The following is a 27,747-nucleotide window of genomic DNA, read 5'->3' on the forward strand; positions in this document are numbered from 1 at the left end:
GCAGCGCGAGGGTGAGCCGTAAAGCGAGGCAACGAGGCAAATAAAGTTCCCCTCCCACTTCTCCTCTTTCCCCTCCCTCGCCGGAACCGGATCGAATCTTGGAGCGCCTGGGCGGGGCTGCCTCTGGGGCCCTCAGCCCTTTTCCTTGGCGTTCAGAGAGGGGCACTTGGAGCAGAAGAGTCCGGAGAGGTCTTTATCCCTCCCTCCCTCCTTTCTTCGTCCCCTCACTGGGCTCGGAAGTCAACAAATGGCGCCGCCGCCGCCGCCTTGTGGGTGCTGGTTCTCGAGGCTGCCCCTTCAGTAGCCCCAGCTGAGGCTCGCGACCGGCCCAGAAGGAGCAGGGCGGCCATGACTGACTGACTGACTAACTGACTGACAGCTGGCGCGCCTCTTTGTGAGGTGGCGCATGAGGCGCAGCTTGAGACTTGGGCAGAGAGAGGATTCAGCCGACTGTGCTGCTTCTGGTGCTGGGGGAGAAAGAGAGGTACGTGCCCCTTGGGGTTCCCCCATCTTTTCCCCTGTGGTGCAGAATAGGAACAATGGAAACAATTTTCGCTCCTCAGCCACCCGTTTGCTGATGCAGTCGCCCTTATTTATTCCTGTTATAAGAGGCAGTGTAGACCAGTGGGGTCCGCATTGGGCTGTGACTCTGGGGACCCCTTGGGTGAGGCACGCTCTCTCAGCCTCAGAGGAAGGCAGAGGCCAACAAATCATGCCAAGGAAATCCTGGGATACGGTCGCCAGGGGTCAGAAACTACATGGAGGCAAACAACGTGGAAACCCATTTATGTGAGCCACACTCTCTCGGCCTCAGAGGGAAGCAAAGGCACACAAACTTTCTCCGAGCAAATCCTGTCAAGAAAACCCCACAATAAGGGATGCATCCACGCCAGGCCTGGGCAAACTTTGGCCCTCCAAGTGTTTTGGACTTAAACTTCTACAATTCCTAACAGTCGGTAGGCTGTTAGGAATTGTGGGAGTTGAAGTCCAAAACACCTGGAGGGCCAAAGTTTGCCCAGGCCTGATCTACACATGGAGGCAAACGAGGAAACCCACTTAAGTGATCCATCCACACACACTCCTCCTCTGAAAGAGGCAAAGGTACACAAACCCTCTCAGACCAAATGCTGACAAGGGATGCATCTACACCAGGCATGGGCAAATTTCGGCCCGCCAGGTGTTTTGGACTTCAATTCTCACTATTCCTAATGGTCGGTAAGGTGTTTGGAATTGTGGGAGTTGAAGTCCAAAACACCTGGAGGGCCAAAGTTTTGCCTGTACCTGATCAACCTTGTAGAATTGATGCAGTTTGGCACCACTTTGACTTCCATGGTTCAATGGCACAGGAGTTGTAGTTTTCAAGGCAATGGTACTGTTTGAAAGGGAAAGCTTTAATTTTTTAAAAAACTTCAGAACTCTTGATTCCATAGCATTGAGTCATGGCAGTTAAAGTGGCATCAAATTGAATTAATTCTGAAGTGTAGATTCACTCTAGGACTCTGGAGACGAGGTTTGAAACCCCTGCTTGGCCATGAAACCCACTGGGTGACTTTAGGTGAGTCACACCCTCTTAGCCTCAGAGGAAAACAAAGCTTAACCACCTCCCCTTTGAAAACACCATGATACAGTCACTCTAGGTCTGTAACTACATGAACGCAAAAACAATAAATATTGTTCAGAGACATAGCCACTTGTTCCACAGTTCCCAGCAGTCTCATGAAGAATCTTCATGAGACTTGTAGATCCTTGTGTCTGTTCCCCATCCCACCTCAAGGCAAGTATTGAGTGTTTTTCTAGGCTGAAGAGTGCTTTGTTAGGCGTTTTCTGATTTCCTGATGAGGGTATGTGGTGAAAATAAATGTTTCCATGATGCTGGTTTTTTGCCCCAGATAATCAGCTACAAGTGAGAAGGGCAGTTGCATGAACGAAGGTCTGTGCCTTAAAAGGAGGCATCTCTGCTCCCACATTTATCATGAGGGCGCAAGAGGGAAGGATTGTTGCTTAAGTCATCACTTTCTAAGGAAGAAGGGAGTTCCATCAAAAGCAGCAGCTTGGCTTTTAAAATAACTTGTTGAAACCTACTCACCTTGCATAAACATAGGTTATGAAAGAGATTCTGTTCCTTACTTATTAGAATGGGATAAGTACTTGTTCAGTGTGTAATATGTGAAATCTGATCATCCAGAAATTAAAGAAATGAAGAAAATAGTGAATATGTTTTCAGAAAAGCAATCATTGATTACTGGACTTATTTTAGATAATTTAACGTGAACACTGTTGGTATTCACATTATTTCTGAAAATATACACTGTAGATCTTTGTTGCTAAAGTTCTTAAGTAAAGTTCTGGCACTGAAGTAAAATAAATGGGATTAAAGGTAGAGTGAGTTGGTCATTTAAAAAAACAGGACAAAAAATCATTATCAAATCTGAATGTCTTTTTCAGTAGCATGGTCTGTATAGCAAAGCTTGTTTTAGCTGAGTCACTGTTGTCAACTGCTCCTTGAAAATAAGTCTTTGAAAAAAGTTCACATATCAAAAATATTGGAGCATCGCAACATACTTTCTGTGAACAAAATCATTTTAATATTTCTTATTTAACTATTTTCATCTTTAATCTATTTGCACTACTTCATTGCTGGAATTTTAGCGACAAAGCTTTACATTTTTCATCCTATCTTAGTCAATTGATGGAAGGTTTCAGTTAGTGGATGAAGATTTCTCATTTATGAATACATAATGTGATCTTCATGCTCTTCCAGTGTTCTCAGGAATTCTCTGGCATTGTAAACTATATGTGGAATGTATTGCTTGCCTCTATTTTGTTAACAATTAGCAATATAAACATAACTGCTACATATCAGCTATTCTCAAATCACTTCAATCACCAACATTTCATGAGGGCTATTCCTACTGATTTTAAAAGAATTTAACACTGAGTAATAAACCATAGAAACAATGTCTTTTGTGTCAATTCTCCATGCCATGCATGTTAATCCCTTCATTGTATTTTCTATATGAACATGGTTACTAAACTTGGTACATGCTCACTAGTCATGGGGAAATACGTTAATTATCCACAACCTAGATATTTTATCACTGTTTTAACATTACAGGGGACCACATGTTCATTCACCTTTTCAAATAAACATTGTCATACACAGAATTTAGAAATTCCTTATCTATTAAATGGGTAAGCTGTCTAAATCATTTTGCTTTGGAATGGCCACATTCTTGACCCTTGTTGTAATTTTACAAGAGACATTACAAATGCCTATAGTTGCATCTATATGTGTTATTCATTCATTATATAGAATTTATATCCCACCCTTTCCTTAAAAGCGAAATCCAGTGTAAAAACATTCTTACATGATTGCCAGCTACCTAAGTTCACTCATTTGTGTGAGGAGTCTATCCTGAGAGAACATTGTTTATGACAACCTTTGATATTATGTTAGGCTGTAGACTGGAATATGTTCCGTTTATACCTACATTGTCAGATTATGAAACACTGGATAAACACACTGATTCCTCTGTTCAAAGCTCCAATTTAGAAATCTCTTTACGCACAGGTGTTAGAACAACACATTCAATACAGGCAGTCCCTGAATTACAAACCAGATAGGTTGTGTAGTTTTGTTCTTGAGTTTGTATGTAAGTTAGAACAGGTACATTTTTAAGTATAACACCAGCCATCCATATATCTTTGGATAGCATAGGGAAGGGTTGATACCCATGTGGTGTTTGTGTTGCTGTCTCTGCTTCTGTTCAGAAGATTTTACCTCACTTTCTGTCCCTGAGATACATGGGTTTTGAAAAAAAAAATGGCTTGTTGAAGCAAGGCTTGGTGAGAGCTTCAGTTGAGGCACCTTTTCGCTATTATAACTTTTTCAGGAGTGAGTTTCCCATCCAAGCGGTAGATTTCTCTCACTTGCTGTTGTCTCACCCCCATCCTTAACTATGAGTCATTTGTAAGTCTGATGTTTGTAAATCAGAAACTGCCTATATATGCGTACAGCATAAGTTACTTTTTTGGTACAAAAATTGCCCCCCAAATCCTAGTTTGATTTCTCCATGGATCAGCTCTGGGAACAGATGACAATGATACTGGCTTGATGAGCTGTTTTGGGTGCTTGAGGTTGAGGCAGAGTGGTGACAGCCATTTATAATAGTGAATTGGAAGTCTCTAGGCTGAATTGCATCGCAGGTGCCCAAAATGGCAGGGAACACAGAATTTACACAACAAATCTTTATTAAAAATGGCTGCCACTGCTCAGCTTCACCTCAAGTAGCCGAAATGGCAGGTGTGTCACATTCTTCAGGCTTCCCCATGTTGCTGCGGATGCTGTTCAGGCCAAATAAGAAAGGAAGGAGGGAGGGAAAACTGTCTTTCTCCAGTTTGGGCAAGGCGGGGAACAATGTGAGATTAGATTTACTATGATTCTAAATTTTGGGGTGGCTGAAGTTATAATTAAGTATATAGAACATACTTAGGATGAGATAAAAAGAATAGAAACTATTTAATGTTTATATTTGTATAAATATTGATAAAGAAAGCAATATGAACAAAGACAAAAAATTAGAAGGCAGTCTGAAAAAAAGGAGGAGGAGAGAAAGGAAAGTAAACAGCTTCTATTAAGGCTGTGACAAGAGACAGACGAGAAGTGCCTCTTTGGGCAGCCCATGGAAACAGCAAACCACAGTGGATACTGAAAACCATTTTATCCATTTATAGTGTTTAGATATTAATATTTTGGAGAATAGAATATGTATGGCATTGTATCCTGAATATTCATTCAGTGCTCATTTTCAGAGAAACAATTGCGTAAGCATCCTGATTTCACCTTTCTTTAAGTTTATACTCCCCTCTAGACATTTTCATAGCTTTTCCTCCAAAGTTTTGTATTTAAGATATTTGCTAAATGTAAAAAGGATATAGTATTGATTGGGATAGGCTATTGGTATCATACCTCAAAACAAAGAGTAGAGTCAGTGGATTTTTTAATGGATAATCTATTATAACTTCAAAGGACATTTTTAAGTAAAGTACAAGTTTTATTTTTTAATCCCTACTAGTGCTATATAAAAACATTAGATCAAGAAGTAATGGTCTAATGTGATTCGACTTAAAATGCTTTAATTCCCATGGAATAAAGGCTCTCATAAGTAATGTGGTCCAGTGTGCTCAATATCTGGATTGCAGCCACATCCATATAAAACTCAGACAAGTCATTCATAGATTACTCAGTTGCTTTTCCCTCAGATGGCATTTAGCCAACTAAGTGGAAAATCCCTGAGGTCAACAGGTTCAGCATCTTTCAGGAGATTTTAATTTTCTGTGGACCATTAGACATACCTTGTTGCCCTTATTAGATGCATGGATGAAGGCAACTAGAAGGCTTGTGGCATGACACAAAACTACATTGTGCATAGTGTCTCAAGTATCTATAATAGTCAAAAATATGCACAGGTAGTATTTTGTTTTGGCGTATTTTTATTAAGTGCTGTGAAGTCAACTTTGACTTATAGTAGCCCTATTGCTGAGATACTTCCAAGTCACCCTATCATTAATAGCTCTGCTCGGGTCTTGAAAATTCAGAGGTGTGGCTTTCTTGATTAAGTTTATCCATCTAGAGTGCAGCTTTCATCTTTTCTTAGTGCCCTCTACTTTAACTGCATTATTTTGTTTTCCTGAGTGATTCTTATGATATGGTCAAAGTATGACAGCCCCAGTTTAATCATTTGGGCTTTTAGGGAGATGTTAGGTTTGCTTTGCTTCACTATTTATTTATTTGTTATATTTCTTTATATCCTTCTTTCCTCTCGTATTTATTTATTTATTATCTACAATATTAGTATTCCGCCTTTCTCTACCCCAAGGGGGACTCAAGGCGGCTTACAAACTATACCTGTGCAGTGCCTTGGGCATAAAACACAGACATGAATAAAATTATTAAAATTAAAACAGACATAAAAACATAATTAAAATACATTCCAATATGAGACATGTCATCCAAAGCCAAGGTCTAAAGCCGTTCCATAATCCATTGCATGATTTGCAGATAAAATTATTGCACTGCGCTATTTATCAAAGGCCTGCTCCCACGTTTTGACTCTTTCTAAAGGCTAAGAGGTAGGGGGCTGATCTGATAAACGATATTCAAAGCGATTCACAACATTACAAGCAACATAATTTACATTTAACATTAATCCTACCTTATTCATCTTTTTAGCACTCCATGGTATCCTTAGAACTTTTCTCTAGCCCCAAATTTCAAATGCGTTGATTTTCTTCTGTTCAGATTTCTTTACTATCCAACTCTCATAATCATACATAGGAAAATATGAGGCATGGTGAATCCTAACTTTAGTATTCCGTAATTTATCTCTACACTTCAGGATCCTGTGTCGTTTCTTCATAACTGCCCTTCCAAGTCCTTGTCATATTCTAATTTTTTGACTACAGTCTCCATACTTATTAATAATGGAAGAAAGTTATGGAACATTTTGAATTATTTCATGAGTTTGATTGTCTGCTTTTAAGCAATCAAATCATCTGTTATTATTAGTTTTATACTGTCTTCCTTGACTTTGTTCAGCAATTGTGCTCAGTCTTTGATTTTTTTTTGCTATTAGTATTACATTTGTGATTTTTTTCCCAATGTTTATCCCTAATTCCTCCAAGTCTACTCCTCCTTTATGTATATCTTCAGCACACAAGTTAAACAGATAAGGTGATAACATGCAGCCTTGCTCTGATCCCCTTCCAATAGGAAACCTTTCAGTTTATCTATATTCTGTCCTAGCTGTAACTTCTTGTCATGAGTACAGGTTATGCATCAAGACAATAAAATGTGGCGTCACACCTGTGTCTTTCAGAGGGAGCCATAGTTTCCCATGATATATACAGTTGAGGCTTTGCTATAGTCTGTAAAGCACAGGCTGATTTTCTTTTTGCATTATTTGGTGTGTTCCATAATAATAATAACAACATTATTTTTGTATGCCGCCTCCATCTCCCCCAACGGGTACTTGGAGCAGCTCACATGGGGACCAGGCCCAATTAATACATTTAACATCATAGAGTCATCAATTATACAGCAACATCATAATAAAAACAATTTAAACAGGTTGTGATTTAAAAACATCATTAAAAACACAAAATAATTAACAGTCATCACATGCCAATAAAAAGTTCAATAGGACATGAATGGGCAACAACCAAACTGGTAAAAGTGTCTAAAAGTTATACAACATATGTCTGCAGTATTATCTCTGGTGCCTCCATTTTGCATTTCTTGTTTTATATATGGCAAAAGTCTTAACTGTAGAATTCTGAGCATCACTATGGTGTGTGTGTGTGTGTGTGTATATATATATATATATGCGCTGTGTAAAAACGAAGTACCGTATATACTCGAGTATAAGCTGAGGTTTTCAGCCCCTTTTTAGGGCTGAAAAAGCACCGCTCGGCTTATACTCGAGTGAGGGTCCTGGCTGGCTTATATTCGGGTCGGCTTATATTCAAGTATATAGGTAATCAGTCTTATCTTAAATTACAGTTTTATGTAAGTATTCAAAAACATTTAACTTACTGATGCTTCAATTAATATAATTTTATTGGGTTTTATTTTTATTTTTGAAATTTACCAGTAGCTGCTGCATTTCCCACCCTCGTTTTATACTCAAGTCAATAGGTTTTCCAGTTTTTTGTGGCAAATTTTGGTGCCTCTGCTTATATTCGGGTTGGCTTATGCATGAGTATATATGGTATCTAATAGTTTGATGATTCCACACCATTGAATGGATCGATTAGGATAATAAACAGCCTTTATTATGACCTTTTGGGAAATACTTCACAGACTTGTTTACTTTCTCATGTAGGTTTACCAAGTTCTGTGTCACTTCTGGGAGTGGGGAATTAAAAAGGATAAGATTGCATGCTCTCTGCACCTTCAGAGGAATAAATTCAGTTCTTTCATAATAATGAAAACTTACATTTTGCAAAATGTGATGTGATACGTAGTAGGTCTCTCATATTCATTGTTTCAAGATCAAATACTTTATTAAAACTGATGGTGATGAAAGTGATAAAATGCATGTATAGAGACATACTGCTGTGCAAAAATGAAACTTTGATTACAGTAGAGTCTCACTTATCCAAGCTAAACGGGCCGGCAGAAGCTTGGATAAGCGAATATGTTGGATAATAAGGAGGGATTAAGGAAAAGCCTATGAAACATCAAATTAGGTTATGATTTTACAAATTAAGCACCAAAACTTAATGTTATATAACAAATTTGACAGAAAAAGTAGTTCAATATGCAGTAATGTTATGTTGTAATTACTGTATTTACGAATTTAGCACCAAAATATCACGATATATTGAAAACATTGACTACAAAAATGGCTTGGATTATCCAGAGGCTTGGATAAGCGAGGCTTGGATAAGTGAGACTCTACTGTACCATTTTCAGAAATGGAAGGGCAGTTTAGAAATGTTATTTCATGAGTAAAAGTACTTTTGGCCAAGTTATGCAACAATACTTACCATACAATTGTTAATTATTGTTACAGTTACAGAATTGTACTAGAACATAGACAGTTTGTGCTACAGTAGAGTCGCGCTTATCCAACATAAACGGGCCGGCAGAACGTTGGATAAGCGAATATGTTGGATAATAAGGAGAGATTAAGAAACAGCCTATTAAACATCAAATTAGGTTATGATTTTACAAATTAAGCACTAAAACATCATGTTATACAACAAATTTGACAGAAAAAGTAGTTCAATATGCAGTAATGCTATGTAGTAATTACTGTATTTACGAATTTAGCACCAAAATATCATGATGTATTGAAAACATTGACTACAAAAATGCGTTGGATAATCCAGAACGTTGGATAAGCGAGTGTTGGATAAGTGAGACTCTACTGTATTTGTAAATGCTGTACAACTATGTATAGAGGGACATGCAAGTCATAAGGAAGCCTTCTTTTCCACAATATTGTACATGCAATGGACTTTGGTAGTTTCCTGGTCCTTGCTAGGTATTTGTACTCCGTGTCTGCTTGTTTTGCCTCATGACATTTACAAAACCTGTGTTTTGTGTAGTTGTGGCTCATGATTGTAGGCCAACTTCACCAGTAGAATTAAACTAATTAAATAAAATCAATTAGGAGGAGTGAAGGCAGAAACTCTATAGAGAAAATTGTTGTTGTTGCAATTGCCTTCAAGTGATTTCCAACTTATGACAACCTTAAAAGAAAGCTGTCACAATGTTGGCAAGATTTGTTCAGAAGGGATTTACACTTGGTTTTTCTAAAACTGAGACTGTGTAACTTGCCCAGGCTCACCTTGTAATTTTCTGTGGCTGAGCTGGGGTTCATAGTCTAGTGTTCAAATCACTGCACTGTAATGGCACAGAAGTACCTGAAATTAAATGATAGACATATTACCCAGAATTCTATTAGTCGTAAAGAGTAAGGTTTCTTATTCTTTCTACTACTGTCAGATTATTTCAGGATGCAGTACAAAGGTGGGAGTATTTTGATATACTAGGCTTCACATATGCAATTGTTGAGTGGCCTCCAAACCCTGGGATAGTTTTGGTTCCCTTAAAGAGAATATTTTTGAAAATACGTATCTTTTTTCCTCTTACAGAGTCTGTTGCAAAGGAGAAAACACTGAGCTGTGTGCAGAAGTGCTTTAAATGTGAAGTCCGCTTTTGTTCCTGTGCTACATACTCATCAGGTAGTGCTTCTGAATCTGATCCAAATGTTATTGTTTCTAATAGAAATGTCTGTAATAATCTGTAGTATCAAATAAGTTAAAGAGTTTAGGAAAGTATAGAAGGTGATAATGAATATTTTGCAAATCTATTACTCTTAAAAAGAATGTTGATAATTGTTTCATTAATATATTAGAAAATCAGATTACTTTGGAGGATAACATAAATTTGTCATGGGAAAGAAAACATTAAAGAAGTCTGTCCGTATTTCTGAAACACAATCTGGAGACCAAACACTTGATCTGGAAGTTTGTACTCTAGGGGGAAATTCAATGTAACTAATCTCCCTAGAAGTTGAAATGAAGAAACAAAACAAGACTTATTATCCTATATATGGAAAGTTTCATTAATAGGTGATCTGTGTATGTTTTTATTACATACATTTAAGGGTTGTATAATTGTATGTTAGAGCTTTAACTATACATACGCAAATACACTTCAATCTTTTTATTAGTGTCATGAGAGTTGGCATTTTTGTTTCACAACCACACTTAAAAGACAGCAATTCTGAAAATATCTAAAATAGTTTTTAAAAAGAGCTATGATATAAAGATGACAATTCTTATTAAAAACTTTAATTCTTGTATTCATCAGTTAACAAAGCTTATGACAAAGTCTTTTTATGCCTATCCATTCCCCCTTTCTGCCATAAATCAGAACAATTTGAAGACACACAACAAGAATCCTATCCCCATCTTGGCATGGTATTACTGCCTCTTCTACCAAATTATCAGTTAAAGAAGTTCTGCGGATATGGAGTTCCTTATGTAAAGAGCAGTAACTTAATTTCGTTCACTTCTGTTAAGTGCTAACTCTATTTGTCACATTTTTGGCGTAGTAAAGAGTTACATTGTCGCGGTTGGTGGGGACGAGAGAGAGGGCCTTCTCCGTCGTGGCCCCCCGGCTTTGGAACTCGCTTCCTAGAGAGATCAGGCAGGCCCCTACCCTCCTCTCCTTCCGAAGGAGCTTAAAAACCTGGCTCTTCCAAAAGGCCTTTGACATTTAATTTGTTGTTGGACTGATCTATCTGCCCATTTTATAATAGCCCATTCTTGAGTTGTTGTCAATGTTATATTGCACTTTATTGTCCATTTCAACTGTGAAATTACCTTCCCCATTTGGCACATTCTGCACTGGGTTCTATGAATTAGTCTCCTGTTTTAATATTGTATGTTTTAACGATTGTTTTTACTGATATTGATGTTTTTATTGGTATAATTGTTTTATTTCTGTGTTATTGATATTTGATTGTTTTATTGGGCTAGGCCCCATGTAAGCCGCCCCAAGTCCCTTCGGGGAGATGGGGCGGGCTATAAAAATAAAGTTATTATTATTATTATTATTATTATTATTATTATTATTATTACATTGTGATATAGATACATACAAGCAACAGTATCTCAAGCTACTGGCAGCAGCAGTCAAACTGGAGGGATTTTTCGTTGTCCACCCTAACGGGAGATGCACATATTGACAAAGCACGCTTGAAGTAATGATGTAAAGTTGACTTCTAGCTCTTGAAGTTGGCAATCATGCTTGACTTGAATAACAGTGGGAAGGCAATTAAGTGCTGTTTGCTAGCTTGTTTTATTATTGTTTTTTATTTATACCTTAGCCTTTCTCTCGACCTGGATCATTTGTGCTAGCCAAACATGAAGAGGCAGGTGGACAAGGTTTGTGAATATCTTCACTTACTAAACCAGGGTTTGGTTGAATACATCCAGTTTGAACTGATTATATCTTACCGCTCTAACCAAATGTACAAAAGCAGAATTAGATATCTCTGCCTCAAAACATGGGAGCTGATGAAAAAGTAAAAACAGTGGTTCAAAATCCCCATTTGCTTTTTTACATTGGGAAGTTAAAACCATGGTATGGGAATTCAGCAATCATTACAACAAACCTTGGTTTAGTGTAATGCCTGAGTTCAGCTAAATAGTAGGGAAATTGGTACTGACTTTAAACAACATCTATATATATAGAAGAGTGATGGAATCACGGCACCGAGCAAAGCAACTAAACTACGGGCCCCCCAACCTCGACATTGGACAACACAACCCATCATCCACGCCTTAAGGTTGAAACAACACAAAATCACTTCAGGCACCTCCACATGGAGAGAACCCACAACGCCCCATTGGGAGCCATGCCCGGGAGGGAAAAGAGAAGCCCTCATGGCCGCCGGCAACAGGGAAGGCAGGCAAAGGGAAAAAGCTGTCCCCTGGGTCCTAGCGCCCGCCCATCATCCGAATCATTTATCTCCACTCCAACCTTCTACAATATCCAACCCATTTTAATACTCTATATTTTAAATATATGCTATGAACCATGACAATCAACACAATCTATCTCCTAATATTTTAAGAGGCTTAAAATCACAACACCAAATAAACAACACTCTTAAAACACGGGAATGCCAGACACTAAACAATCAGGGCCAGCGAACACCTCCCACGATCTGCCATGCAGGACACAATCCAAGCACTCCCAACAGATGGCCACACAGCCTCTCAATAATAATAATAATAATAACAACAACATCATACAATCCTAAGGTTTTCAGAGGCTGACTATTTCTGTGGCCCTGACATGTCGCATCTCTTTTTATGTTTGGAACCTTTAGAGTGTTTGCTTATCTTTTTCACATAGAAAGAAGATAGCTGTATACTAAGAGAGGCCTGACTATTTCTGTGGCCCTGACATGTCACATCTCTTTTTATGTTTGGAACCTTTAGAGTGTTTGCTTATCTTTTTCACATAGAAAGAAGATAGCTGTATACTAAGAGAGGCCTGACTATTTCTGTGGCCCTGACATGTCACATCTCTTTTTATGTTTGGAACCTTTAGAGTGTTTGCTTATCTTTTTCACATAGAAAGAAGATAGCTGTATACTCAGAGAGGCCTGACTCTACTGTACATACTAAACATAAAGACAACCATACAACAGACATTCAATACCACCACTAACTCAAATTTCTCACCAACACCACCAGACAACGCCACAGCAACGCGTGGCCAGGCACAGCTAGTATTATATAAAATGGTTAAATATCTTCTGAACTGGAGTTATAATTCCACTGTTCAAAGTTTAAAACTGTAGTTATAGTAACTGGATACACAAGTGGCTGAGAAGGATTTGGATTACACTTGGAATCCCGAGAGCTTTCTATTTCAAGTCATTATTATGATCTTAGTTGTTCATACAAACATTGGTCATAGGGTTGTTTGCTGCAGTTGGAATTTTAGTTGTGGCAGCAAACCTTCCAAACAATTTGACAACTCTAGTCAGCAGATTAGTGTGTACAATAACATCAGGTGGTGTGTACCTTCTGAGAATGGTGAACATCTCACTAGAACTGTGTGTATTTTTAGTTTTCTTGGTTGGTAACAGGCAAGCATGCATACTTCAATATCTCAGATGAGCTGAACTTACTTGCTGATATTGCCTAATCACAAATGAGCAACTGCTCATTTGTTTGTTAGTTAAGCGAATGTACATCAGAAGCTGTTCTGTTAGTATACTGACTGGAAATTAAGTTTCATTACAATTATTTTGATTTAGTTCCAGTACGTATTTCTAGAAGCAAGGATAATAACTACTAGTATTAAAGCTGGAACTTAGCTCCAATCCCATATTTTCATGGTCATTACACAAGATGCAGCTTAAAGCAAATATATGTGTTTGTGTGTGTAGAAAGATAGCACTTTAAACTTTTGAATATTCTTTAATTATTGTTTTTTAAAAATAAGATACTATGTTTGAAAAAACAAAACATTCCCCTCAGAAGTGCGTTTTAAGAAATCACTTCTGGCTGCCAGCAAAGGAAGAGGGAAGCCCTTTCTAATGTCATATGTTTGGAAATCAAAAAGTTATTTTTGGATGTGGTAGATGGCAACAAATGTAAATGTCAAAAGCAAATGTTACTTAATGTAAGCTTGTCTATATAGAAATAGGAAAAATATGCACTATGCACATATTAACTTTGGATTCTTCAGTAATAAATGCATCTAATATTAACCAGGAAAATTCTACAATCATGCCTACCCTAAACCCCAGAATATAATAAATTAAATGTACTAGTTTGGATGATAAATTCTTACTATTCTTGAATGTCTTTAGTCATGTTTAGTTACCAGTTGTCCTTTGATTGATTTGCATAATACTTATGCATTATCAGTTTACTTGTATGGTGTAATTCTGGTAAATGGAGTAGCGCTTGCTTCCATTTCTAATCATGAGATGGCAGCATCTTAGAATCACATCATGTGTAACTTAAATAATACTTTTGTTTGGATTTGAGATATTTCTGTCTATAGAGTATACACACCCCACCTCCTGTATACTGTTTGAGTTCAAAATAAGAAAACGGGAGAAGTTTGAGACCAAAGATGAGAACTTTCATTAATGATGCATATGATTCATTTTGACAGACATAATTGGCTATTGACAAACTATAAATCCCAATTTAGGAAAAAGAAAATTCCACAAATCATAATCTATAGAAATGAATGGAATTTACAGGATTTATAGTAATCTGTAGTCACATGCATTGTAGTTAAACCACAAGATTGCTACTTCTGACTATGCAAACCGATTTAGTGCTTGGATTATTAGGAATTAAACTATTATATCCATGAAAAGAATGACACAGCATTGGGTTGAGAAATACCAACAAAACAAGGCATTCTGTTGTTAGCAACATAGTATTCTGTCAACTTAATGTACTTTGATCCTAATTGCTGAACACTTTTACTTGAAAATCATTTTGTTTATTTAAACGGAAGTTCTGTGCAAGTATGTTCTTCTAATACTATAACCAAATGCAATGTCATAAAACCCAGTGATCTAATAGTTTGAATAAACAAGAATTTGTGTGAGATATTGTTGATATATTTATATCCCACTTTTTCTCTTTTTAAGGAGACTAAAAGTAGCTAATAAAACCTAGAACATATAAACACTAAAATAGAATTAAATATAGGACTGCTTAAAATACATAGTTAAACCAATAAAACCATTTAAAAACCAGTTGAACCATATAAAACAGCATCCCCTGGCTTGATCTTAAAAACTTCCTTTTTTAAAAAAGGTGCTTAATTTTTTTTTAGTCTGCTACTGGAAGGATAGCAGCGAGGAGTCTATTCTGGCTTGTGATGGTGATGGGACTGTGAAAAGTGCATCTCCTGAGGATCTTGGGGCCTGGACATGTTCATACAGGGAGATATGATTTGCCAAATAGCCTGGACCTGAACTGTATAGGGCTTTATAGATCATAACTAGATCTTTGAATTGTGCTTGGTAATACAATGGCAGTCAGTGTTGTTGCAACAGGGAGGTTGTGTACTATCTGTAGCCAGCATTGGTTAACGATCTGACTACAGTTCTTTGGACCAGCCAAAATTTCTACTCTTCTAAAACAACCCCACATAAGAGTCTGTTACAGTTATCTAAATGAGCTGTAACTAAGGCATGTACAAAGGTTTGCTGTGCAGCAACTTTGACAAATTTATTTATAAGGCTGTTTATGGTTTCATCCACTGTACATGGCAATGTGAATTCTTATCGATAATAAGATAATAGTTTTCTTTCTTTCTTACTTACTTATACATCAGTATGTATAAAAAAGTTAAATTTATGTATAAAAGGAAAAGGTACTCCGCCTTAGTTTTTCTACTGTAGACTTCCAGGTAACCAGAACTGAAGCAGCCGGAACTCTCAAGCAACTCATAAAAACATTATTTTAAATAAAAATTAAAATAATTTTTAGCAGTAATTTAAATTTAAATTAATTACCAAATTTTAATATTAATATTAAGTCATAGTATGGTTATAGTATTAGTTAGGCCTGCTATATAGTCGCCATCACATAATAATCATACCCCCCTTTTTGGGGTCCCAGTTTTATCATTTTTGTATTCCTTTCATAATAGTTGCTCCCCCCGCCCACATGCCTGCCCCTTGGAACAATCTCTGAAGCTCCTAGCTCTCCCAGTTAGATGCATGGGCAAGTGAAGGCTCACATACCCACATCCCTTCCAACCAGAGCTAGGTAGCCTTTTGTGGCTGCTGGCACCCAAAGGAGGCATTGTAGACTTTGTCTGCATGCACCAATTGGCGAGGTCTGTGAGGTCTCCCTCGGCTGCCAGTTGGGGGAGGCCCCATAGACCTCCCATATTTCACCTCATAATAGAATCACTTTTTAAAGGGGAAGGGGGGGTCCAACTATTATGTAGTAAAGTATGGTAATTTGAATAGTAACTCTCAAGCAAACAGAAACTACATTTATCTGACATCTCCTAATCCTCATGATTGGTGGTTAATGGAGAGTCTGCTGTATAGATTTCATTCCAGGAAAAAATAAACACAATCACAATTCCAGCAATAATATGCAGGTAAATTCATACAATGAGAGACTGAATGGATGGGGTGACATGTGGGATGGTGGACTTTGTTAAGCATAGTATTATTGTGTAAGACTGACTGAAGATGAGATTTACACAGATTAGCCAAGTCATGAATGAGAAAGGGATAATAATAATAATAATAATAATAATAATAATAATAATAATAATAATAATAAACTTTATTTATACCCCGCCACCATCTCCCCAACGGGGACTCGGGGCGGCTTACATTATATCTAGTAGTTTCTGATATTTAATGCTTATACTCACTGAATTTTGATCAGTTTTTATATTTGAATCTATATTTTTCCAGTGCACTGTCTGTGGGATTATTCTCATCTGCGCATAACAGGAATGGAGAGTTCACAAAAAATCCCTTTGTTCTGCTGTCTGTTGGAAGGTCTTGATTTCGTGAGTCAATTTTTCAATTATAAGAATGTCCAATAAAGAAAAGGAAGATGTAACTGAATATGCTCAGTACAAATTCAGAGGCAATTTGTATTGTGATTGTTGGTGTTTAAGATGTTTGTGGTCACTGACTCAATAAGGTAGTCTTCAAAATGCTTCCTTGGTTTCTCATGTATTATGTGAGAGTCATATTAGCCTGAAAGAAATTGGTATGTGGAACATTTGAAATGGTTTCTCATCTATAATGGGAGAGTCATATTGGCCAGAGATAAATTGTTACTTGGAATGTTTGAAAGGTAAATGAAAGATTTTAGCATTGTGGTACTTTTTGTATGTCCATATAACCAGTATTCCTGAGCTTGGTAATAGGGGTCCTTTCTTGTCATTTGCTCACCTTCTTTGCAGCAGACTGCTGGCTCCAAAAAAATCCAGGAGCCAGAGCTTCTATAGATGAAAGCGAAGAAATTGGGTGACCAGACTGCCCAGCTGAGCTCTCAAAAGTGGTGCCCTCAAAGAGTGCCAAATCTGGTAGAAAGCCTTAATGCTGCTGTATCTGTTTTGAAGAAGTAGATTGTAGCTCAGCACAAGCAGCCTGTGCCCCAACATGTGAGTCTTCTTTTCAAGTACTCTCTTTTCCAGCATATCAATCACTCTGGTTTTACCCTGAGCATGAAAATATAGTTTTCACAATTACTTGTGTTTTCAAGTATCTCCATGAAATTATTTTATTTACTTGTTTTATTTTTATCCCACCTTTCTGCTGATAGAGGGACTTAAGGTAGTAACAACAAACATGACACAAAACAATTAAAATAGAACAAATGCATTAAAATACAAAACTAATAATTATTAAATTTTTCATGTCATGAATGTAAAATAATTAAAGTGCATTTAAAACCACACTTAATCCCACTCCAAATCATCCCCAGTAGCCTACCTCACATTATTCCAGAAACACCTGATGGCAGAAATACATTTTCACCTGCCTGTGAAAGGCAAGCAGGGATGGAGCCATCCTGGCCTCTCTAGGAAGTCTGGGAGTAGCACACCGAAAAGGTCCTCTCCAGATGTTCATAGAGTTCTTACAGGTTTGTGCAGAGAGATATAGTCCTTCAAATAACCTGGACCTAAGCCTTATAGAGCTTTATAGGTCAAAACCAGCACTTTTGAAGTATGCTCAGAAATGGATGGCAACAGAGGAGTTATGTAGCTACCCCAGGTTAATAACCTGGCTGCTACTATTTTTACCAACTGATGTTTCTGAGTACTTTTTGAAGGCAGCTCACATAGAGTGCATTATAGTAATCCAAACAGGATGTAACCAAGGTGTGTACTTCTTCAGGAACAGAAACAGCTGGAGCACTAGCTCTAATTACAAAACCACTCCCGGTCCTGCTGATACCTGTGCCTCCAGATTCAGAGCCAAATCAGAAGTACCCACAAGCTGCGAATCTGAGTTTTCATGGAGAGTGTGACCCGATTTAACACAGGCTGGAATCCCTATTCTCAGACCTGCTTTTCAACTGAACAGGAGCACCTCTGTCTTGTCTGGGTTCAGTATACAGTTTGTTCTCATCCAGTCCATTACAACTGCTAGGCACCGATTTAGCACAGGAACTGCTTCCTTGGAATTAGGTGGAATAGAATTGGGTGTAATTTGCGTATAGATGGCACTGCACGCCAAAACTCTGGATGTCTTAAATTCTGCTGCCAGAAGCAAACAGCTTAGCTTGTTGTTCCAAGAAAGCATTGATAAATGTTGATTCTAAACAATCCAGAGGAATAATATTTCCTCTCATTTTTAGATTGTACAATCCAAACGAAAAAATATCTTGGTGTTTGGGTTTTTAGGCCTGTTCCTGGGGTCCTTTGGGACGCTGAATGCAGCAGTTCTAGTTTCTTTGATATGGTTATCATGCGTTATATGGACAAGCAGATAGTGATTGCTATATGGCATATGCTCTTTACCTCAATAACTAGATCTGATAGGGGAAAACTGGTGCCATTTTTGGAATCAGCAGATGAAATACTGTATACACAAACTATAAAATACTCAGTGTTATCTATAACATTTTTTATCTATGAAATTTGTTTGATGCTTTAAGTTTACATATTGTAGCCAGAAGCTTTTAAATATAATTTAAGTGGCTATATAAGTCTTCTCTAGTGTACTTGTCTGGTTTTGGAATCACAAAAAGGTTATGCTTTATTTGTCCCATTTTGTCCTTATGTGTTAAATTAACATTACAAATGAAGGATTATTAGACTATTTTTGTGCCATATGGGATTCTTTGGGAAGTAATCTTTATTGATGTCAGCCTTCCTTTGTGTTTCAGGAACTCTGAGAAACTTGGGAAAATACATTCAAGTACGTATTTGTGTTGTTTGAAAAGTAGTTTTTGACAAATTTGTGTTATGCATTTAAATTGGTAGAGTGCTGTGCTCTTTTAGCCTTATAGACAAGGGGCAAGAGGAAATAACTATTGTATCCCTAGCTTGGAAATCATATTTCATGTAATTATAATGTCAAAATACATAATATTTTAATAAGCTGTTGAATAGGAGTAAACAATTAAAAAACTTCTGTAGGTTTATTTGAATTAATCCAGTAATTACCATTTGTCTTGCTAACAGGTATTGCAGGATTCTGGAAGACAGCAATATTTCTTTTACCATGCTTGCACCGTCAGCAGAAGATGGAAATTGTACTGGTTCAGCTTTGATTTTGCCTGAAGGAAAGTAAGTATTAAGACTTCAGTGCACTTTGCTGCACATCCCTGATTATTGGACAAGTTAGCTAAGGCTTCTGGAGGACCAGAATTTGGGACCACTGAATTAGATCATAATCAAAAGACACTTAGAGAAAGAGAGCCCGTCCTCTCTTGATAATTGATCCTATTGTCAAACCATTGCTATAATCAAAAAGGTCATTCTAATGCTTCAAAGTCTACCTTTCTATAACTTAAAACCATTAAACCTGTTCCTATCCTCTGGGGTAGCAAAGAACAAATCTGCACCATTTTCTCTCTGAAAGCACTTTAGTGTGTGCATTTGTGTCACTCTTTGGTCTTTTCAGTCTGAACATGCCCAATTCCTTTTACTTGTCCTCATGTTGTTTTGCTCTCAATAACTGTTATTAACCTTGTTCTCCTTTTCTGATTTGTCCATATCATTCATAAAATGAGGAACTCACACTGAACACATTACCCAGATGAGGCCTTATTGGTGCAGAATAGAATGGGACTACTACTTCTCCTGACTTGGAAACTATGTTTTAATTTAATGTGCATGACAATAGTATTTGCATTGTTTGCTGCAATTTCATTGTACACTGCATCTTATCTTTGGTTATCTCAGCCCCATAAGCATCCTCCATCAGTTCAGTGGCACATGTTATTCTCACTTTCAAGCTGACCTATTCTCAATTGCCAGTACTGGTCAGTGTGAATCTTCCCATCTGATGAGGATATCCAACGTTTCTGGTTCACCATTCCCAAATCCAGCAGTGGGAGATGGTACTCCTCTATTTCCTTTGGAGAATCTTCATTCTTATGAGGAGCTTATGCTGAGGGTAGCAACAAATCAAAATATCCTGTTCGACTTTTGTGATGCCTCAGGCTCTTGCCCTTGCTGAGTTGTGTTTGACTGAAAATCTTTCTTCTAATTGCAAAGACATTTTAAATGCTGAAACCAATTAATCCATTGCCAGGAAGAAAAATGTTGGAGTTCAGGTTCAATAATACCAGTATTCTTGATGTCCCTTTTGGAAGTGCAAATCCTCTTGTTGTTGTTTTATTCATTTGTTCCTTACCTTTTCCGCAATACTTGGGAGTTAAGATGGTTCATAAATTATTAAAGTTAGTGTAGAATATAAACATAAAAATATTTATTTTATATACGCGTGTAAAACTAATTATAACAATTATATTCATAGTTAAAACCATTTTCATATATACAAGAAGGGTAGGTAGATAAGTCCTGTGTGTGTGTGTATAATAATAAAAATATTCCTTTGTGTCCTTCCAATGGCAGGCAAAGCACCTTTTTGATTTATGCATGCATTGGTTGATTGGATGGTGAGATAGGGACTTTTAATAGATGAGTTTATATGTTTTTAAATTGCTGTTAATTCAGTTGTACAGTAGAGTCTCACTTATCCAACATAAATGGGCCAGCAGAACATTGGATAAGTGAAAATGTTGGATAATAAGGAGGGATTAAGGAAAAACCTATTAAATGTCAAAGTATGTTATGATTTTACAAATTAAGCACTAAAACATCATATTTTAAAAGTCTGTTACTTGTTTGGGAGTGTGGCTGCACTTGTGCTGTTGTTGGGTGTGTTGGCCTGCTGTGCATTGCTGCCTAGAGAAACAGCTGTGGATCCAGGTGGGAGGCAGACTGTGTTGGATAATACAGAACATTGGATAAGTGAAGGTTGGATAAATGAGACTCTATTGTATTTAATAATTACCATTGATTTATTATGTTTCAATGGTGCAGCTTCTTGTGCTCTTATTTATATCTAATTCTGAGTTGTGCCTCATTATATCCTCATTAGGAGAAAGATATATATAAAAGATATTAGGAGTAAGATATAAATCAAATAGAGGAAATATTTTGTTTTACTGTTAACAAACAAAAATGCTCACATCTTGTCTCACATGCCTTTTTCACCTTCTTCCTAGAGCTGAACCTGACACAATGGAAGAACTTCAACATCTACATTGCGTTAACTGTGTTAGTCGCCGTTGTATGATAAGGCCAGAGGCTGGTGTTTCCTGTGACTTAATTGGTTGCTCTATGGTTTGTGGAGCAGTATTTCATTCATGCAAAGCTGAAGAGCATCGCCTTCTTTGTCCACTTGAAAGAGTGCCTTGCCTAAACAGTGGCTTTGGCTGTCCATTTATTATAGCTCGAAACAAAATGGCTGAGCATCTAGAAACTTGCCCTGCCAGTGTGGTATGCTGCACTATGGAGTGGAATAGATGGCCTGTTAGTTATGCTGATCGAAAATCTTACGAAAATCTAAGTAAAGATGTGGATGAAGTTGAACAGTTAGATATGGCTCTTGCACTCCAAGACCAGCGAATGCTCTTAGAATCTCTCAGAGTTGCAACTATGACATCAAAAATACCCAACGAAGTATCAAAGTCCAGAGAACTGACTTCAGTTACAAGTGATCCAGAACCTACACTTTCTAATGACTTGATATCTGTAGATGAAGAGTCCTATGGTGCACTTTACCAGGCTACTGTGGAAACAACTAAGAGTTTAGCTACAGCTCTCGATATCCTTAACACTGCTACTAGAGACATAAACATGTTGGGTTCAAAACTTAGTATTTCACCATGCAAAGTAAATGAAAGCTTTCACACAATAGAACCAAATTGTAGTGCAGATATGCATGATTGTCTGGATGAGGGCAAAATGGGAGCAGTTGGTGGCATGCAGCTGGATACTTTGACTCAGAATGCCCAAGTGGAAAAAAATGGATCAAGTGACATTTGTTTTGATATCATGCAGCAACACACATTGAATATGAACTTTGATAATACCTCCTTATGTAATGGCTTTCATGTAGATAGTACAGACAGAAATACATTACCACAAAGTGAAGAACGAGATGTGTGTAAATCTGACCAATCAAGTGTCACAAATGGTATATGTAATGCATCTCCTTGTGATGAAGCATTGAGTTCTTGCAACGCTACTCCTGTAGCAACCCAAGTTAAGGAAGAAATACCTCTACATACTTTATCTAATGGCACTATTAATCATATATACTTGCCACGTGACTGTAGTGGAGAACTATTACAGAGGCAAATAGAACAAGAGAGGCTTAGAAACATTGATGTGTTTTCATTAATTCCGCATCGTTCCTATAATTTCCTTTCAAATCATTATTTTTTAGTACCAAAGGAAGACAAAGCAGTAGACACATCAGATTTGGAAATAACAGAAGATCCTATGGGTGTTCAGGGAATAGATTTAATCACAGCAGCATTGCTGTTTTGCCTTGGAGACTCTCCTGGTGGGAGAGGAATATCAGATAGTCGTGTTATTGATGGATACCATGTTGATTTTGGGACTCAGACGTTTTCTCTGCCATCTGCAATTCTAGCCACAAATACAATGGTGGGGGAAATCGCTTCAGCATCTGCATGTGATCATGCGAATCCACAGCTCTCAAATCCAAGCCCTTTCCAGACTCTTGGGCTAGACCTGGTACTAGAATGTGTGGCTAGATACCAAACAAAGCGTTCTATGTTTACATTTGTTTGTGGACAGCTATTTAGAAGGAATGAATTTTCTTCACACTTTAAAAATGTACATGGTGATATTCATGCTGGTCTCAATGGCTGGATGGAACAGAGGTGTCCTCTGGCTTACTATGGATGTACATATTCTCAGCGCAGATTTTGTCCTTCAACACAAGGGGCTAAAGTTATTCATGATCGACATCTTCGATCATTTGGGGTTCAGCCCTGTATATCTACTATGCTGACAGAGCCTGATAAAAGATGCTGCTTAGGACTACGCAGTGATCACCTGAGTAATCTTCCTTTTGAGGTTCTGCAGCACATTGCAGGTTTTCTGGATGGCTTTAGTTTGTGTCAACTTTCACGAGTATCACGCTTAATGAGGGATGTATGCGGAAGTTTACTACAAGCACGGGGAATGGTTGTATTGCTGTGGGAAAAGAAGATGTATCCAAATGGAAGTTTTTCGTGGCAAGTAAAGGAAAAGGTTTGTATACTTGTATTTGATGCAGATATTCCTTTTTAGCTATTTGGAGTTTTCACTTTCTTTATCTAGGGCAAGGATGGGAATTGTTTTGGTCTATCAGGATATTTTATATTGCATCTCCATTGACTGCTCTGGGAATAACAGTTAAACATCTGCAGGGCCCACATGATTCCTTCGCCTCACCCAGTAGCTTGAAGTCTCATAGTTGTCTTTCCTTAGACTTTGTGCATGAAAAGTACTATACAATATAGTGGAAACTTTATAGTGTGTATTTTGTTTTTAAAATGATAAAGTTCAGTTACTTTATGAATAAGTAAATAACATGACCACCTTAATAATAAAATCTGTGATTTTTGAACAAGAAGGTTCCAAGGCCCAATAGTGCATTCTCAAAGGACTGATAGACCTGCCTCTAAGTTGTGGTTCCTGCCTTATGCCCAGCACTAGTCAAGCTAGTTATGTTTAAGATGATAAAAAACAAAGGTACTAATTCAAGCATGGATGTTTGCTAGAGAAGGCAAAAACTTTGGAAACAAATAGCCATTTAGGAATGTTAAATCAAATCCATTCTCAGCTCTATCAACTAGTATAATAGAAGTAAAATTGTGGAAGGAGGGACAAGCAAGGAAACTTAGGCAGTAGAGTCTTGGAATGCAGGTTCGAGATTGACAGGTTGTAGCGGAAGCAGTAAAGTATATCCCAATGTATGTCAGGAGGTTAGTTTTATCCCTCATCCCAGTCCAAGAATTTATCATAATCTGTTTATATGATCCAAGAAAGGAGATTTGTTTAAGCTACAAATTTGAGATGAACAGTCTCCTTCAAAAGTAAAATGTAAATATGGCCACAATAAATATTAGATGAATTCTGAAAGGCCAGCAAAATCTAAAGAAAATTAAAATCTCTTCTGATTTAAGAGAAAGATTGCTTAATATTTAGTTTTGTAAGTTTTTCTTACTTTAGCTAAAGACTTTGCTTACCTGTATTTAATGTTATCTTTCATTTCCTAGGTATGGCGATTCAGCACAGCTTTTTGCACTGTAAACGAATGGAAGTTTGCAGACCTTGTAAGCATGGCTGACCATTTGAAGAAATGCAGTTATAATGCTGTAGAGAGACGTGAGGAAGCTGTGCCACTGCCATGTATGTGTGTCACGCGAGAGCTTACAAAGGAAGGACGGTCATTGCGTTCTGTCTTGAAACCTGTACTTTAGACACAAATAATTTGCTTCCAGTTGCACACATACACACTCAAGCACCTGATATAACCTCTGTAATATTTTGTGACACTTTATTAATTTACTAAAGATGATTTCTTGTCATTATGTACATAATGTTTTGAAGTGGCATTTATTTTTTATAACATTGCCTGGTTAGGAATAATGAAAGTTGCCTTAATGTTTGAAAAAAAGGAACTTCCTGGACAGGATAGTTTTATATAACTTCTATCTGTAAACGTTTCATTGGAGATATCTCTGATCTATTAGTGTCCATTTTTTAAAGTTTGACTTCTGACTGCTACAGGTATGTGTATTAAGAGATGACCTTGAATGGTATAGAAAAGAACCAGACAAAATAATATATATGTTTGGTCTCTTTACAAATTAGAATATAACAGTAAACTCTGAAGCTTAGTCAGCATTTACCAGCACCGATCTTGAACTATTGCTTCATTTTCTAAAGACTGCCATGCTCATTTATGCTGACTGAATTGTATTTAATGCAGTTTCTTGTTGAGAATATATAAGATTTTTTAGTGGTGATATATAGCAGTCTACAAATCTTTAAAGTCAGTGGCAAAACTTTTTGATAGAGAAAACTGGTGTCAGGCAGCAGATTTTTTTCCAGAGATACCTTCCCTTCATGGTCAATACAGTCTGCTGATACTAGCCGTCAAATAGAATAAGTTATTAGTGCACATCTTGTCTAGCATTTTGGGTTGAGATGTTCCTCCTCCTTCAATTTAGATGATAAAAGGCAAATTTTAACAAAATCTTTACTGTAAATTAACTCCATAGAATTCATATTTTTAGGTCACTACATATAATGAAGGGCTTGGGTTTTAGGATGTTGATGGAATACACTTTACTCTTAAAATGTTTACCTATGTAATGCTTGGCCTCAATGTTGTTTCAAATTGCATAGGACTCTGATTCTAAGCACACTTTGCAAATTTGAACAGAACTTACTTCAAGGTGTTTAGGATAGAAGTGCCAGTGTGCCATCTTTATAAGATGAGAAACCCATTCATTGCATTAAGCATTATCTTAAGCCCATAGACATTCATTTCACAACTCCACTATTTTCCATAGTTTTCCATAGTGAGGACATTATGTTGAATGTTTACTGTAACTACAAGGATGCCTTTAATTATACTAGAAAGCAACAAGACTTTCATTCTTGATACTATTTGATCATCGAACTTGATGCCACAGATAGTATGTTTCCACTTTTTAAAGAAGAGCTTTGAAAAAAGGACTATCACAATGGCTGCATTTGTAATGTTTGTAATGAACCCAGGTATACTCGACCCAGATGTTTGTATGCTTAGCATGTAAGAATCCAGTCTGGGAAATAATTATATTTTTCATTACTCAGGCTGTCTCATTTCTTAAAACAAACCAACCAACCTCAGTCTCATTCTCTAGTGCCATATACTATTAAGACCATTAAGGAATGTGGGTATTAGCTCTGTGTAGTTTGATTTTTGTAATGCTGGATCTTGGGATCACTTAATTGTTCATTGGCTGCCTTTCTCTTTGAAGAGGCAAATTTTCCTTCAGTCCTGCCAAATTTTGTTGATAAACACTTCTGATTTTATGCTAGTGGCAGGTTGCTGTTGGCAGCGGAATTAGAAATAAGTGATTCTGCCTTCCTAGTGTCACCCCATGTTTGTCCAAAACTGACTATGGAGTCTGGAGAACCCTTCAGATCCCCACGTTGGGTGATGCAGCAGTCATTAGTAAGAAGGTTCAGCTGTGCTATCTTCCCACACAATGCTGAATTTAGGCATAGTTGTTTGGAGAAGAGGGAACCAAGACCTCATTTTATACTAGCCCTGATAATATGTTGAACTTTCTTTGATCCCAGGCATCTCTACACTCAGAAAAATTGTAATCCCCAAAGGTAGTGTGTGCTTTATTCGGCAGTGTGTGGGCATTTGCATTTCTCTATAAAAAAAGAGGGATCACTGTAATTTGAAATATCTAAGAAGATTCATTCCAGATTTACCAAGTTATTACACGAATGTTTTGCCACTAAATATCTTTCCCAAGTAAACCTTATAAACATTCATGTTTTGTGGCTGAACAGAAGTTAGCAGAATTATCTTGACTGCTTAGAAAAGACTTTGTAGCTGAAGAAGTTCTACACTAGATGGCTCTCTAGCTCCAAAAGAAAACCAGTTGCACCTGAGGTGAGCAATTGGTTTGTTTTTCTACCATATTAAGCATTTTGAACACTTCATTCTCAACACTACATGCACTTTTACTTTTAAATCTAGATACTGTGTTTTTTAAAAGTTAATCCAGAGCTATTAAAATAATGCTGTAAAAATTCTGTTCAGTATATTCTTATGTACAGGAAACAACATAAATCTACAATACCAGTATTTTATACTGCTATGCAGGGTTTGTTTCTTAGGTTTTTTTTTTTTTAAAAAAAAACAGTATTTTTCAATACTTGACTTTTTTTCCCCTGTACTATACCTTGCCTTTGGGTCTCTCACAGTGATTTTTTCCACTTGCATTGCCTTTCGTTTATATTCACAGCAATTCCTTTCTCTAACCAATACTTTACCATGTTTCAATGTTTTCAGTGATTGCTATTTTGCAACATTGGTTAATCATAATAAAACACATTTGCCATTTTATTTAGTATATGCTTTTCCTTGCCAGTAAGCAAAATCAGACTTGGAAATCTTTGTTCCCTGATCTTATGGGACTACAACTCCCAATGTTCCTCACTATCGGAACTACTGAAGTGTTGCAGTTCAACATGATATGAAGGATAACATTATTCTACCTGGTCTAAGTAAGCTGGATTTTTCTTGATTCTGCTTAGTAAGCGGAAATATATTTACAGTAGTGAAGGAATGTCACCATGATTTTTAGAACCTATAGTAAGATTTTCTCTGTCTTTGTGTATTCCACATGAACATTTTAGACATTTGAAGGCTAACTTTTATTTTGGGTGTATTTTTGTTGGTAATTTGAACTGTATAATTTTTTTTGTCTGACTTTACCATTAATATGAAATCATTTGCTGGTGGCTATGACAGTCTACCCTCCACATTTGTGGGTTTAACTGTTATGGATTTGATTTTTTGTGGATTAAAATAGTCCCTTGGGGAATCAATAGGTCCTCCAGAGCAACTATATAGTCATTTTCTAGCA

At 37.1% G+C, this 27,747-nt stretch overlaps 1 protein-coding gene across 6 annotated transcripts; it reads left to right on the plus strand.

Annotated features, from left to right (window-relative positions):
- fbxo30 (F-box protein 30) lies at positions 1–27,224 on the plus strand. 6 transcript variants are annotated; one of them, XM_008122901.3, is made up of 9 exons: positions 1–484; positions 9,664–9,753; positions 11,406–11,463; positions 16,509–16,606; positions 17,009–17,209; positions 18,940–18,971; positions 19,238–19,342; positions 21,292–23,353; positions 24,364–27,224. In XM_008122901.3, the coding sequence occupies exons 7-9, from the start codon at positions 19,278–19,280 to the stop codon at positions 24,565–24,567; spliced, it is 2,331 nt and encodes a 776-aa protein (XP_008121108.2). In that variant the 5' UTR covers positions 1–484; positions 9,664–9,753; positions 11,406–11,463; positions 16,509–16,606; positions 17,009–17,209; positions 18,940–18,971; positions 19,238–19,277; the 3' UTR covers positions 24,568–27,224. The 6 variants fall into 6 exon arrangements, with proteins under 6 accessions (XP_008121108.2, XP_008121101.2, XP_062833794.1 ...); XM_008122894.3 differs by having other exon boundaries at positions 17,012–17,209; XM_062977724.1 differs by lacking the exon at positions 11,406–11,463.
- The last annotated feature ends 523 nt before the right edge of the window (positions 27,225–27,747 follow it).

Source organism: Anolis carolinensis, chromosome 1 (assembly GCF_035594765.1).
Source record: "Anolis carolinensis isolate JA03-04 chromosome 1, rAnoCar3.1.pri, whole genome shotgun sequence".
Classification (NCBI taxonomy): Eukaryota; Metazoa; Chordata; class Lepidosauria; order Squamata; family Dactyloidae; genus Anolis; species Anolis carolinensis.